The sequence below is a fragment of the Marmota flaviventris genome, chromosome 2 (genome assembly GCF_047511675.1).
Source record: "Marmota flaviventris isolate mMarFla1 chromosome 2, mMarFla1.hap1, whole genome shotgun sequence".
Classification (NCBI taxonomy): Eukaryota; Metazoa; Chordata; class Mammalia; order Rodentia; family Sciuridae; genus Marmota; species Marmota flaviventris.
Window position 1 is genome coordinate 196,094,691 of NC_092499.1, and position 12,594 is coordinate 196,107,284.

A 12,594-nucleotide genomic window follows, 5' to 3' on the forward strand; every position below is an offset into this window, starting at 1 on the left:
TTGGAGACTGAGCAGGACGAGACTTCTGTCGCCCTCCTGGAGTGGGGGGTGGCTTCCCGTGGGCCCAGCGAGCTGGGTTAAGGCCACCTGTGGTGACGAGCCTGCACTCTGCAGCCCTGGCCCCCACCTCTCACCTGGGTGTGATCTTGGGCATCACTAGGCCTCTTAACCCTCAATTCCTGTATCAGAGCAATGAGATTGACAGTGCCACCCTCCGGGGACACAGTAAAGGTTTGCACGGAGTGACATGAGGCCTGGGGCAGGGCAGGTACACACACACTGCCTAGTGACAGCTGCTGCCACTGCTGTGACAATGTGTGTAACTCAGTCCATCTGTCCACTTCACTCATTCAAACCTCCACACCACGTCCTGCTCTTGGCCAGGGGAGGGCTGTCCTCCATGGGGAGACCTGGTGCCAGGATGAGGGCCACTGGCCACCTAAGGGGCACAGAAACCTCGGAAAACAGAGAAGGAGAGGGGCTTCTGGGCAGGCGGAAGGACCGCAGAGAACGGGCACGGAGGGACAGGCTCCAGGAAGGTGACCCTGAACAAGCGCCCAAGGAGTGCATGGGAAGGGTGCTGGGCAGGGGCAGGGCCGAGTGTGGGCCCCGGAAGCCGGCACCTGGCGGGCCCGCCTCCCGAGCTGGGGAGGCAGAGCGGGTGTCGGGGCCTGGCCGAGTCGGGCGGCGGGTGAGGCTGCTGTGTCCCTCCCAGTCTGTCCTGCAGCAGCCAGCGCAGCCAGCGTTGCTGCTGGGCAGGCCGAGGGCCCCCTCCATCCTCAGCTACCTGTCCGAGAGTGACCTCCAGGGCCCCAGCCTGCGAAGCCGGAGCCAGGAGCTGCCAGAGATGGACTCCTTCAGCTCCGAGGAGCCCCGGGACGCCGAATCAAGCAGGTCGGCCTCTACCTCGGATGTGGGGCTCCTGCCCTCAGCCGTTGACCCTGCCGCCTCCACTGAAGAGGAGGCCCCAAAGGGCCCCCCACCCTTGGGCCTGCCGCCCGAGATGGCCCACCTGGCAGGGGCCTCACCTGTGGAGCAGCCTGGCTGGAGGAACCTGGGAGCCGGGAGCCCCAACCCGCCCCAGGGCCCCCTGTCCCACAGCTGCATGCTCCCGAGCAGCCGGGAGGACCAGGATGAAGGAGAAGCTGGGGCTGCAGTGGACGGGCCTGCCATGGCCCCCGAGAGGCCCCTGCAGGAGGTCCTGGAGTTACTGAGGTCCACGGACCCTGCCCAGCCCCAGCTCCGGGAACTCGAGTACCAGGTCCTCGGCTTCAGGGACCGGCTGAAGGTATGGCCATGTTCCTGGGGGCAGCAGCCCTGCTCTGCTGATGGCCCGGCCACTGGGCATGGGCCCTGGGGCCGCTGGGCCAGGGCAGGCCTCCTGGCCGCATCTCAGCACGACCTGGGTAGACGGCGTCTCTGTGGGCCTCAGCGTCCTCCTGTCAAGTGGGGACGAGCGTCCTCATTGGGCCAGGAGGACCATCACAAGGGGGGCCGGGGCTCACAGAGGATGACCTGTCCCACACTCAGCCAGAACCCGGCCCTACCACGAGTCTCCTGACCTGGGCGGCAGCGGGGGCTGCAGCCTGGTGTTAAGGAGCCACACGTGGGTCTCACTGGCCCCTGGAAGGCCCCGAGCCACCTGCTGCCTCCCCCACGCGCCCCACCAGAACCTTCCGCACACGGCTAGGCCAGCGCCTCCGTTCACAGGAGGGCTCGGGGACAGTGGCTCTGAGAGGGGCTCGCCTGGACAGACAACTCTACTTCTCATTTGCATAAGCTGAAAACGTACATAAAATAAAATGAACACGTCACCAGCACTTTCTCACACATCAGTTAACCTACAACCCACTCCCTGTGGGACACTTTGGCACTGAACCGCCAACAGCTCTCTTCAAAAGTCAGTCTTTTTGGCTGTATTGTCACCTGCCCTAACATCACCCATCAGCACAGAAGGTGGAAGTCCTCATTGATACCAGTAACTTAAAAAAAAATGTTCATGCTTATCACTGCTACAGGCTTTAAAAAGTACCTGCCTGAAATTTTTGAGAAAAAGTTTCAAGAAATAATGTCACTTTTTTTGTACTTTTGAAGTCTTTCTGTGTGGGACAGTTTGAGTCAACGCGCACACAACTTCCTTCACATACGGGTAATTTGAAAAATGACACCCACTTAACACACAAGTCTTAAAATACGGCCACAAGCAATAATTCAGAACATCTTTAAGGAACATTTCCCTTTATTTTGAGAATGATAAAAATACCCCTAGGTCCTGGTTTTCAGGGTGCTTCCTGAACAGAAATGGCACGTGTGCACACGCGCAGCCGTGCACCATGAGCGGGCATCGTGCATGAGCACGCAGGTGACCCGAGCCACTGTGGACCTGCATTTGCTGCTTGCTAAGATTCACTTGTGACCCTGGAACCAGCCCGAGGCGCCTGCATGGTCACTTTCAAGGATGTTCAGGTCGCCAGCGGAGGTCAGGCCAGGCGACGCCGGCCTTGCTTCTGCTCCTTAGCCCCTGTCCTGCTCATGGTCTAGTCGGTGCCACATTTTTCATATTTTTGTGCTTTTTGTCAGGGGCTGTGGTTAAGTGGCCCTGAGAGCGTAGCTGTGGGGCTGGCCGGGTCCTGGCTGGGGTCCCGGGAGCTGCCCTCCGCAGGGTCAAGGTGCTGTGGGCCGGAACTCAGGGCTGACGCGGCAGCACCTTCACACGAGGCGTCTTCAACGCGTCTCCTCTGGTGGCTGGGGGAGCTGCTGGAAGGGGCTTGCAGGGACCTCACCCTGGCCCCCATGGCCCTGCTGGGTTCCCGGGTTCTGTTTCTTGCTGTGACTTCCTGGAGAGTCCACTGTGTGCGTGTCTCCACACACACACACACACACACACACACACACACCCCTGCGCCTGCCTGTTGGCCCTGTCGGGGGGCTCTCTGCAGCCTTCATTCTCTGGCTGCTCGGGCGTCTCCCGGGGTGACTCAGGACCTGGCTCCCGCTCCCGCCTCTGCTGGCTGGGCATGGGGTGCAGTTTTGGGGGTGAGGCCTAGCTGTCCTGGGGAGGGGACAGTCTCCAGTAAGGAAGCCATGTGGCAGGACAGTGACTCAACAGGAGGATCCTGAGCTCACCTGAAGCCTCTGAGCTTCTAAAGGGGTTTGTCCCAGACTCCAGCATGTTCTGAAAACAATCTGTATGAGCAGAACTTAAAACTCGGGGCTTCCCGCAAACCCCAGGTTCCTGGACCTTAGAAAACTGAGCCACCCGGCCACACGGTCCCACCTTCCCATGGGGCAGGGGCAGCGGGAGCAGAGTGGCAGCTCTGTGGGGGAGGGGCCTGCCCGCCGTGTCCCCTCCTGGACTCCTCATTCCTATCACCTGTGCTGTCCGGGGTGTCGTGGACCCAGATGAGCCTGTTCAGATGGGCGGCCCTTGAGATTTTGCTTCGCGGTGTCAGTTGTTCAGGAGGGACCTCGGGAAGCGCCACCCCCACACACGCCCTGCCCAGACCAGGACCGTCAGGCTTGAAGGACCTGGCTGGGTCCCGGCTGGGTCCTGGCTGGAGCCCGGGTGGCACTGGCCTCAAACCTGGCCCTTGCCCACAGCCCCGCGGGGCCCGGCAGGAGGACCCCGCGGCCGAGAGCCTGATGGACTGCATCCTGGAGAGCTTCGCCTTCCTCCAGGCCGACCTCGCGCCCGACCAGCTGTCCCTGTTCGGGGACTCCCAGGGTCTGCGGTGAGTGCACCCTGCACAGCGAGGACCAGCTGGGGCGCCTGGCCCAGGCTGCCTCAGCTCACGCCTCCCACCTGCCTCCCGGGCCTCTTCCTCCCAGCGCTGGTGGTCCCTCCCTCCGTCCCCCAACGTCCCCTGCCCACTCCAGACCCACCCGAGCTTCCTGCTCCAAGGAATGTGCTTTTTAAAAAATCTGTAAACAGAGTGCACAGTGGGACCTCTTTGGCTTCAACTTCACCAAGGGGTCACAAAACCAAAGTCCCCTGGTGACTGACGCTCTGGCCCTGGGGACCTCTGGCCCAAGCCAGTGACACCACCTGTTCAGATCACCCCCGTGGTAATCTCAGCAGCCCTGAAGGGTGCGGTCTGGGTTCCTGCTCCCTCCCCAGAGCCACAGGGAGGGGCTCTTGGCCCAGCCAGAGGCCCTGCCACCCTCTGCCCTGATGCCACCTGGTACCCACTGGCACCCTGTGTCTTGCTTGTGGGGCTTCACTGCCCACAGGTGGCAACAGGCGTCTGCTTCCTCTCCACTGCATGTTGGAGTAAAGTGGGGCTGGGGGGCGGACGTGCCCACAGTCAGAGCTGGACCCAGCCCCGCCTCCGGCCAGCCCCTGGGCCACACCCTAGCACCCGGGCACCCTGCTGTCTTCGCTCCTGAGCTTTGCGCTGGGCTTTCTCCTCAGTGACCTCCAGGCCCCTGGGACCTGGGGTGGCCTCGCTGACTTCCAGGGGGGAGGGTTTCCTGGCCTCACAGAAGCGGAGCCTGCTCACCTGATCGGTCACCAGCCTCTTCTCCCTCCAACTCAGGAAAGACCGGCCCCCGCCGGCCCCACTGAAGGAGTCCTCCAGGGAGCTCACAGCTGGTGCCTGGGAGCTGGACGCGCTGCTCACGGTCCACCTGAAAGTCTGCAAAGCCCTGCTGCAGGTGGGGTGCTGGGGGGCTTGCTGGGCCAGGGGAAGCCTAGGAAAGAAGCTGATCTCTCAAGTGGTGGGGGCACGGCACAGCGACAAGGCTGAGGTCCCCCTGTGGAAGGTGCCGGCCAGGGCCTGGATGGGCAGTTGGGTGGCCTTGTGTAGCTTGCCCCTAAACGTACATGACACATCTGTAGACGCAGGAAGCTGAGTCCAAACTGGTTCCACCAGAAGGGAGATTTCAGGGGGCTCCAGGGCCACCGTGGCGGGCTCTGCCCTTCCACTCTGCTTTGTGAGGTGGGTGGGGTGCACTTTTGGTGGCAAAGGTGGCCCCTGGCAGCTTAGCCTCCTCTTAAGAGGCTCAGGTGAGTGAGTCAGGGAGCTGCGGCTGAGGAGGACAGGACGAGCGGGGCACCAGGGGAAGGCGAGCGCAGTCCCCGTGGTGACCAAGGCACCACACGCCGCCTCCAGAGACTGGCCTTCCCCAATCTGCCGAGGATGGTGCAGGGCTGCCTCCTGGAGGAAGCAGCCCAGCAAAAGCAGATTCTGGAGACGCTTTCTGACCTTGATTTTGACAAGGTCAGCAACGCGACGTCCATTGAAGATGGTAAGGAACTGTGCCCTGCCACGGGCTGCCTCGCCCCCTCCCCACACCCAAAGCAGAGAGCAGTCTGGGGAGGGTGGGGATCAGAGACGCCCTGCGGGCGGGCAGGCCACCTGGATCAGCTGGCGCACACTCCACCACCCCGGCCTCTGGGCAAGGCTTCAGTCGGAGTCACGGCCTCTCTGTGTGCTGGGGAGGCCACTGCCCAGCCTTCAGGCCGTAATCCCCAGGGCACATTCAGGGTACACAGCACGCCCGCAATGGTAGCTGCGACCCCAGTTCTACCTCTGACCCCAAGGACCGCTCCCTTGTGAGCCCCGGTTCCTTGTCCACAAAGAGGTGCTGGTGACAGCTGCTCCTGGTTGTTGTCACACCACCCCTGCTTCCCTGACCTCGGTGCTGGAGGAGGGCCCTCGGGGATCCTGTGGCTTGTTCTTGCACCAGCCACTCAGGCTGGGGAACCCCTCCCAGTCATTCCGCAGGCCTCCCACGGGAAGGGCTGCTTGGCGCTGTGGCACGGGTGCACGGGGCCCGGCAGCATCCTGTCCTGCCCTGCCACGACGCTCCTGGGCCAGCTCAAGAGGACCTTCCTGCACAGAGTCCGAGGGAAATACCCAGGACAGCTGGAAATAGGTAGTCCTCCCTCTCGTCCTTGCCACCCAAGGCTGGGCCTGCTGCATGGTGACAGGGGCTGTGTCACCCTCTCCCCCTCCCTGGGTCTTCATGGCACTGGGCAGGGGCCACCTCACAGCTTGGTTATGAGCACCTTGCTTTCACTGGGGAGGGCAAGGGCCTCCACAGACGCACTTCTGAGCAGCCGTGAGCCCCGAGGTGCATGGAAACACAGCGGGTTGGTCATTATCCGAGGACACATTCCATGCCTCCCACCAGAGCCTTCAAGAGATGAGGTCAGGCTTAGAGGAAGGTGGGCAGGTAAGGTCTGATCAAGGTGCCTTGAAATGCAGGTTGGGCCCCTCCCCAGAGTGCAGGGCTGCAGCATTTTTCTCTGTTGACCAGGTGATGAGTGACAGTTGTATCCAGGCAGTGGCTCTGGGCTGCTTACTGATGGGCAGAGTCCCCGGCCCTGCCTCTGGTCTGAGCCCAGGGCTCAGCCACGCACCAAGGCTGTGGGACCCAGGGCCTGTGGACACAGCTGGGCACACTCTTTCCCCATGGGCACTGGAGGTGCCACTAGGGAGCCTTGTAACAGAGCTGGCTCTGCCTGCAGAGGCCAGCCAAGGTCTTGGTGACTCCTCACGGCCCCTTCCCTGTGGCCAGTGTGCCGCAGGCTCCTGGAGCAGGTGGTCAGCTGCAGAGGGTTGCTCCCCGAGGCTGGGCTCCTGGAGGGACAGACTGTCACCTGGTTCCAGTTTCACAGCTACCTGCAGAGACAGAGCGTCTCTGACCTGGAGAAGCACTTTGCCCAGCTCACCAAGGAAGGTAGGGGCCAAGCTGGGCAGCCAGGGTCTCAAACCAAGTTACAGCCAAAGAGTGTCCATGGGTCCTCTGCCCTGGATCTCGAAAGCCAGTCAGTTTCTCAGGTTACAGCTCAGTTTCTGCGACTTTCCCCTCTAGCTACTGTTTTGAGGTCCCAGATTTATTGAGATTCCACATTCGGCTGACACAGAGAAATCAAGTCCAAAAGAAGGTGGCTTTAAAAGGTGGAGTGGGAAAAAAGATGGGAAGCTGGTGTCCTGGTGCATGCCGGGACCACCGCTCCAGGGAGGGAGGCAGGAGGATGGAGAGTCTGAGTTCAAGGCCAGTTTCAGCACCTTAGGCAGCCCCGTCTCACACAAGAAGAGCACAGTGCAGCCGTCAGAGCTGGGGATGGTGGCAGTGGGCTGGCTCAGTGCCCAGAGTGGGGCTGTGGTGTCTTTGACTCAGGGTGTACCTGACCCCTGCTAGAAAGCCTTCCCAGGTTCCGGGAGGTCCCTTTTGAAAGGTGTCCAGACAGGGCCTGCTGGGGACACCTCGCAGTTCTCAGCAGCTGAACCTCGACTCCCCCCTCCGCCCCCAGTCACGCTCACCCAGGAACTGCACTGCGCAGGGCGGCTCAGCACGGTCAGGAAGCTGCGGGGAAAGCGGCTGGGCCTGCTCCAGCCGCTGCCCCAGACCTTGAGAGCCTGGGCGCTGCTGCAGCTGGACGGGCCCCCACGGGTGTGCAAGGCGGCCAGAGCTCGCCTGGCCAGTGCAGCCAAGAACAGGAGCTTCCGGGAAAAGGTAAGGCGTCGAGGAGGGACAGCCAGGCCCTGGCCGGGGCGGGCGCGGGGCTTCGGTGTTCTCAGAGACACGTGCGGAGTGGGTGGCAGGGCTGTAGTCCTGGGAGATTTGGGCTTCGGGATGGTCCCAGGAGGCCGTGTGTGATCGGGGCTGGGGAGGCCAGGCCACCAGAGACCACACCCCGATAGCCATCTGCTTCTAAAGCAGCGCCTCAGTCCGGTCTCCGAGGAGGCCGCACACTGGACGCCTTCAGAGTGCCCGTGGCCATCCCCACTTACTAGCCAGTTGGGGTTCACCTGAAAACCCAGATGGGACCCCCTGCCTTTGTGGTCCTAGGTCTGGGACTAGGTCTCTTTCAGGCAGCAGCCCGAGGTGGGTGGGAAGGGTGACAGGGGCCGATTCTGTACCTGGGACTCGGCTCCAGGCCAGAGAGCGAATCTCACGGCCACGCGGCCCACGCACGGTCCTTCCTTGAGCACATGCACCTGGGGTTGCTTTACTCTCTGTCTGGAGACTTCTGAAGCACAGAGGACAACAATGTAGGAAACCCCCACATGCTGCCGCCCGGGCCTGATCTCCAGGGCCAGCTCCCGCCCACCCACTCCCCGTGGTCCAGCAGCTGCCCACACATCTGACTGACCTGTGCGAGCGGAGGCCGAGCCAAGACGGGGATTCCTTTAAAAACCTTGACTCCCATAGCATCATGCGGCTCAGAGCCACCAGAGAGCGCGCCCCTGATGTTGGCAAGTCCAACTCCCAAGTCTGAGGGGTTTCTGGCTAACCAGGGTCTCCAAGAGGTGAGCACGATGTCATCAGCTGACGTCGCTTAAATTTCACTTCACGTGAAGGCCCCACCTCTTTCCCCTGGAGATCATGTGTCGATGGCACTGGGCTGTCCCACGAGGCTGTGGGCATGGCGCGAGGATCATGCGCTCTGTCTTGTGCTGCCCCTGGACCAGCAGCTGGCTCACGGCCCAGGGCTTGGGATGTCCTGGGACTGTAACAAAGGCCTCCACACAGTGGCAGCCCCTTGGAGGTGTCTTGAGCGGGGCGCTGATGGCCCTGTCCCCCCCCCCCCACCCCACCGGGGGGGGGGGGGGGGTGGAGAGGGCAGCCCCAGGGCGTTTCCTCACTGGAGGCGCCCGGGGCCTGCCTTGGGAGGAGGGCTCTGGAGGCTTACCCCAGCTCCCCGCTTCCCAGGGGGCCGTTTACTTACCTCTCAACTAGGAGCTGGGGGGGAGGCCAGGGCCTTGTGCGTGCTAGGCGTGTGCTCTCCCACCAAGCCCCACCCCAGCCCACGACTGCCAGGTGCAGCTGGGACGGCAGCCATTCTCTCCTCAGCTGCCTCGGTGCCAACGTCTCTGGACCAAGAGGGCAGGCTCACTCGTCCTAAGGTCGCCCTCGCAGATGGGGATGCCAGGTGCCCCCCCGGTCAGGCACGTCCCCACCTGCTTAGTTCTAAGTGACCCTCACAACACTCTGTGAAGCAATGGCCAGGTTTCCCAGGGCTGAGTTAGGTCCACAGAGGCAAAAAGACGTGGCCATGTTGTGTGACCGAAGGGGACAGGGCCAGAGTTGTGGCTGGGAGAGGGTGACGAGGGGGACAGACACCTTTGCCTCTGGCCTGGGCAGCAGCCCTGGAGGACACCTTGTCACTTCTGTGCTCTGAGCCGGCCCGCGGCCCTGTGCTGTAGCATTTTAGAGGCCGGCCATTTCCAAGGCCTCTCTCAGACACGAGGAGACAGACAGACGGCGTTCCTCACCACCGTCAGTTCAGGGGTCAGTTTGGGCACTGAATTAGCCCTGCAGCACACATCCTGTGACTGTACGCCTGGCCCGGGGACGGATGGCGCCTGGGTTTTGTTGAGAAGGGCAGAGCGTGACTACGAGCCCCGAGGCGGGCACCTGCCCCCTCCGCTCACGGGCCCTCTCCCCCAGGCTCTGCTCTTCTACACCGACGCCCTGAGCCAGAGTGACGCCAGGCTCCAGCAGGCTGCATGCGTGGCCCTGCAGCAGCTCAGGGTGAGTGGCCCGTCCCCACTGGGGACCCACAGGAGGGGTGGGGCGGGGTTGGTGCTGAAGTAATGAACCTCAAAACGATTTCACTGGGACCAAAAAGGTGAGGGTCACCGCCAGCAAGGGCACCTGCTGAGTGGCCTCAGAGGAGAGCGGGGGCCCCAGACCCCTAGTGGGCACGTACTGGCTGTGGGCAAGGGTGCGGGTGCCGCCAGGGACTTCTGGAGCCCTTGGGTTATGTGTTTTAACGTGCTGGTTTGGCTTTTTGGTGGGGCAGGGGATTGAACCCAGGGAATCCCACAGCCTTATATGCTTTAAAATTCTCACTTAACAAATTTTAAGGTACACTAAACTTATTTAAAAGGAAGAGAATGTCAAAAACAGAAATGTGAAAGAAAGTTACCCACCACCTTCCTACTTAGCAGAAATGGCTGTTGACATTTGGGGTATTCTTTTTTTCTGGGGGATGAGCGATTAGGACTGCTGGTCACATTGAGCATGGCTTGAGAAGGGGCCACAGTGAGTGTTTCATGGTGGACCTGGAGCACCTCTGAATTCTGCAGGGAGGTTTGGCAAGTGTATCCTTAGTTAACCTACTCACCCACTCTCAGATTATAGAGAATGTAGTGTTTTAAAAGTGAAAGATCCAGGGGCTGGAGATGTACCTCCGAGGTAGAGCACTTGCCTAGCACGTGTGAGGCATTGGGTCTGATTCCCAGCACCGCATATCAATAAGTAAATAAAATAAAGTCCATCAACATCTAAAAAAATTTTAAAAATAAAAAACCCACTTTAAAAGTCATAATGTCGGGCCAGGGCTATGGCTCAGTGATAGAGCACTTGCCCAGTATGCGTGAGGCCCTGGGTTCGATCCCTGGCACCACATACACTAAACAAATAAAATATTGTGTCCATCTACAACTACAAAAAAAAATGTAAAAAGTCATAATGTCACTATGAGTGTTTTGTGCATCAAGTTTTTAAAACCGTCCGGGTTCTGCGTCACCTGAGGCTGGACTCCCCAGAGACCCGAGTCAGCTCCCCGCTCGCTGCTGCAATGTGCTTGGGCCTTTGAAAAGGCCTCACAAAGACAAGCTCTGAGCCTCTCTCTGGCAGCTCTCAGAGCTGAAGAGAGGCACTTCCCAGGGTGCCTCCAACGAGCTACAGCCACAGAGACCTGAAGCCCCGGGACCGTGCCGGGGCGGTGTGCAGGGCTGACAGAGGGGTTCTACCTGCGTTTTAAAGTGTCCCCTAGTAGGTATTCTCTTATCCTCCAACAGGGCATCGAAAGCATCGATCAGATTGCCAGCCTGTGCCAGTCTGACCTCGAGGCCGTGCGGGCTGCAGCCCGGGAAGCCACACTGTCATTCGGTAAAGTGGTATCAGAGGTCACATGTGGCATGATGGGGTTCCCAAGGCTCTTGGTGAAGTCGTGCAAGCGGTGCCAGCCCCAGCTCTCAGAGCAGAACAGCACCTGGGAGGGCACATTATGGGCCTGTCACTGCCCGGGTGCAGGGCCCACCTCCTACTTACCAGCGTCCTGCCTGAGGCAGGAGCCCCTCCTGGTGGAGGTGGAGAGACGCGTTTTATTGTCTTCTTAAACTTGTGTATGATTCTTGGTGAGTGAGAGCCCGAGGCAAGGCAGGGCTGCAGCCTGGCCGACTGTCCCAGAGACTGGCTGACTCGGGGGCAAGGCTCAGTCCACCAGGTCACCCGGTTGAGAGGTCCCCAGGCCCTCCTGCCCCTGTGTAGGACCCACATGGCTTGGCAGAGAGGGTCACGGAGGCAGGAGACAGCCGATGACAGATCACCCTCTATTTCAGGTGAAAAAGGACGCTTAGCTTTCGAGAAGATGGACAAACTTCGCTTAGAACAAAGAGACGGCTTTGGCCAGGAAGCAGAAGTTGAAATCACAGTATTTTAAAAAGCCCCAGCTGAGGAGCTCACATCTGGAATTTGTCCCCCTGCTGCTACGCAGCCCGACACGGTGCCTGAGCTTTGCGGGGGGCATACTGGGTGCTTCCCACGAATGTGAGCTGGTCCAAGTGGCTGCTGAGCCTCGGACTACTGCAAACCCTTGGGCCCAAGTGGCGCTTTTACAGAAGCAGAAGCCGCTGGTGCGCTGTGCGGCCAGGGCTGCGGCCTCAACCACACACTCTCCGCTTCTGCCTTTGAGAATCTGACCCGCCCCAGGATACAGAGGCAGGTGGCCATGGACAAAGGTGCCAAGGCCAGGCCAGGCAAGGTTCTGCCTGAAGGACTCCAGGTAGACGCGTGCGTGGAACGTGCAGCTTCCTGCGTGTCCGCTGGCTCGGTGCTCCTGGCTCTGAAAATCCTGGGGCTGAGGGGCCGGGGGTGGGCCAGCTGGCTGACCATGCTACCAAAGCCTGTAGTGGCTCAAGTCATTTCAACAGCAGCTCGCGTCACCTTGGCGAGCAGGGGAGGCGGGAGGCTTGAGGCCAGCACGTCTATGCCACTCTCAACCCGACGTGCGGAGCCGACAGCGGCGGGCCGGCCACGCCTGGTTTTCACCACGTCCAACAGCACAAAGGAGGGCAGACAAGACCTGGCCAAGGAGCCTGGAGCTCACGAGCTTTGGCCACACAGGCCAAAATGGAATCCAACGTTTGAAGCAAGTCAACCTGAGGCCTATTAAATAAATGGCTCCAGAAGCCACAGTTGGTGTGGAAAGACCTCGGCAAGGCGCTGCTTTAAGAGGGAGAACTAGCCCCCCAACTCTGTTAAAAAAAACAAACAAAAACCCCGTGTCCGGAGATGTGTGTCAATGATGTGGTGAACTGTGGGGTGTGACTGTCCTGTCAGCGCGGTACGGACAGCTTTGGAACGTTCTCATTTAAACTTCCTGGATAGATATTGTGCTTTATTTTTTATTTTATTTAAGTCAGTATTTATTTGCTTTGTTCATGTGCTCCAGTTTTTGAAATTTCAATTAAAAAGAAAAACTGTTTTAATGGCTATTTCACTTTACCCTCCAAAGCAGACACTGGTCACTTCCCAGAGGACTGCGGGGAGGTCGGCCCTGCCTGCTCCTGGCGCCCTCTCAGCAGGAGGGAGTGTCCTGGACTGTGGAGGAGTGGCCTGGGCGCAGGCTCT

The 12,594-nt window shown here is 60.3% G+C and overlaps 1 protein-coding gene across 3 annotated transcripts in view; it reads left to right on the forward strand.

Moving 5' to 3' along the window:
- Ripor3 (RIPOR family member 3) overlaps nucleotides 1-12,448 on the forward strand; it is a 65,625-nt gene extending 53,177 nt beyond the window's left edge. For 2 of the 3 annotated variants that reach the window (XM_027946415.2, XM_027946414.2), the window contains 10 exons: nucleotides 716-1,288; nucleotides 3,601-3,731; nucleotides 4,536-4,653; nucleotides 5,112-5,247; nucleotides 5,716-5,877; nucleotides 6,523-6,684; nucleotides 7,262-7,464; nucleotides 9,403-9,486; nucleotides 10,761-10,851; nucleotides 11,304-12,448. In XM_027946415.2, the coding sequence (XP_027802216.2) occupies nucleotides 716-1,288; nucleotides 3,601-3,731; nucleotides 4,536-4,653; nucleotides 5,112-5,247; nucleotides 5,716-5,877; nucleotides 6,523-6,684; nucleotides 7,262-7,464; nucleotides 9,403-9,486; nucleotides 10,761-10,851; nucleotides 11,304-11,404 (1,761 nt within the window). In that variant the 3' untranslated portion in view covers nucleotides 11,405-12,448. Of the gene's footprint in view, nucleotides 1-715; nucleotides 1,289-3,600; nucleotides 3,732-4,535; nucleotides 4,654-5,111; nucleotides 5,644-5,715; nucleotides 5,878-6,522; nucleotides 6,685-7,261; nucleotides 7,465-9,402; nucleotides 9,487-10,760; nucleotides 10,852-11,303 lie in introns of those variants that run through there. The other variant, XM_071608993.1, reaches the window with a different exon arrangement.
- The last annotated feature ends 146 nt before the right edge of the window (nucleotides 12,449-12,594 follow it).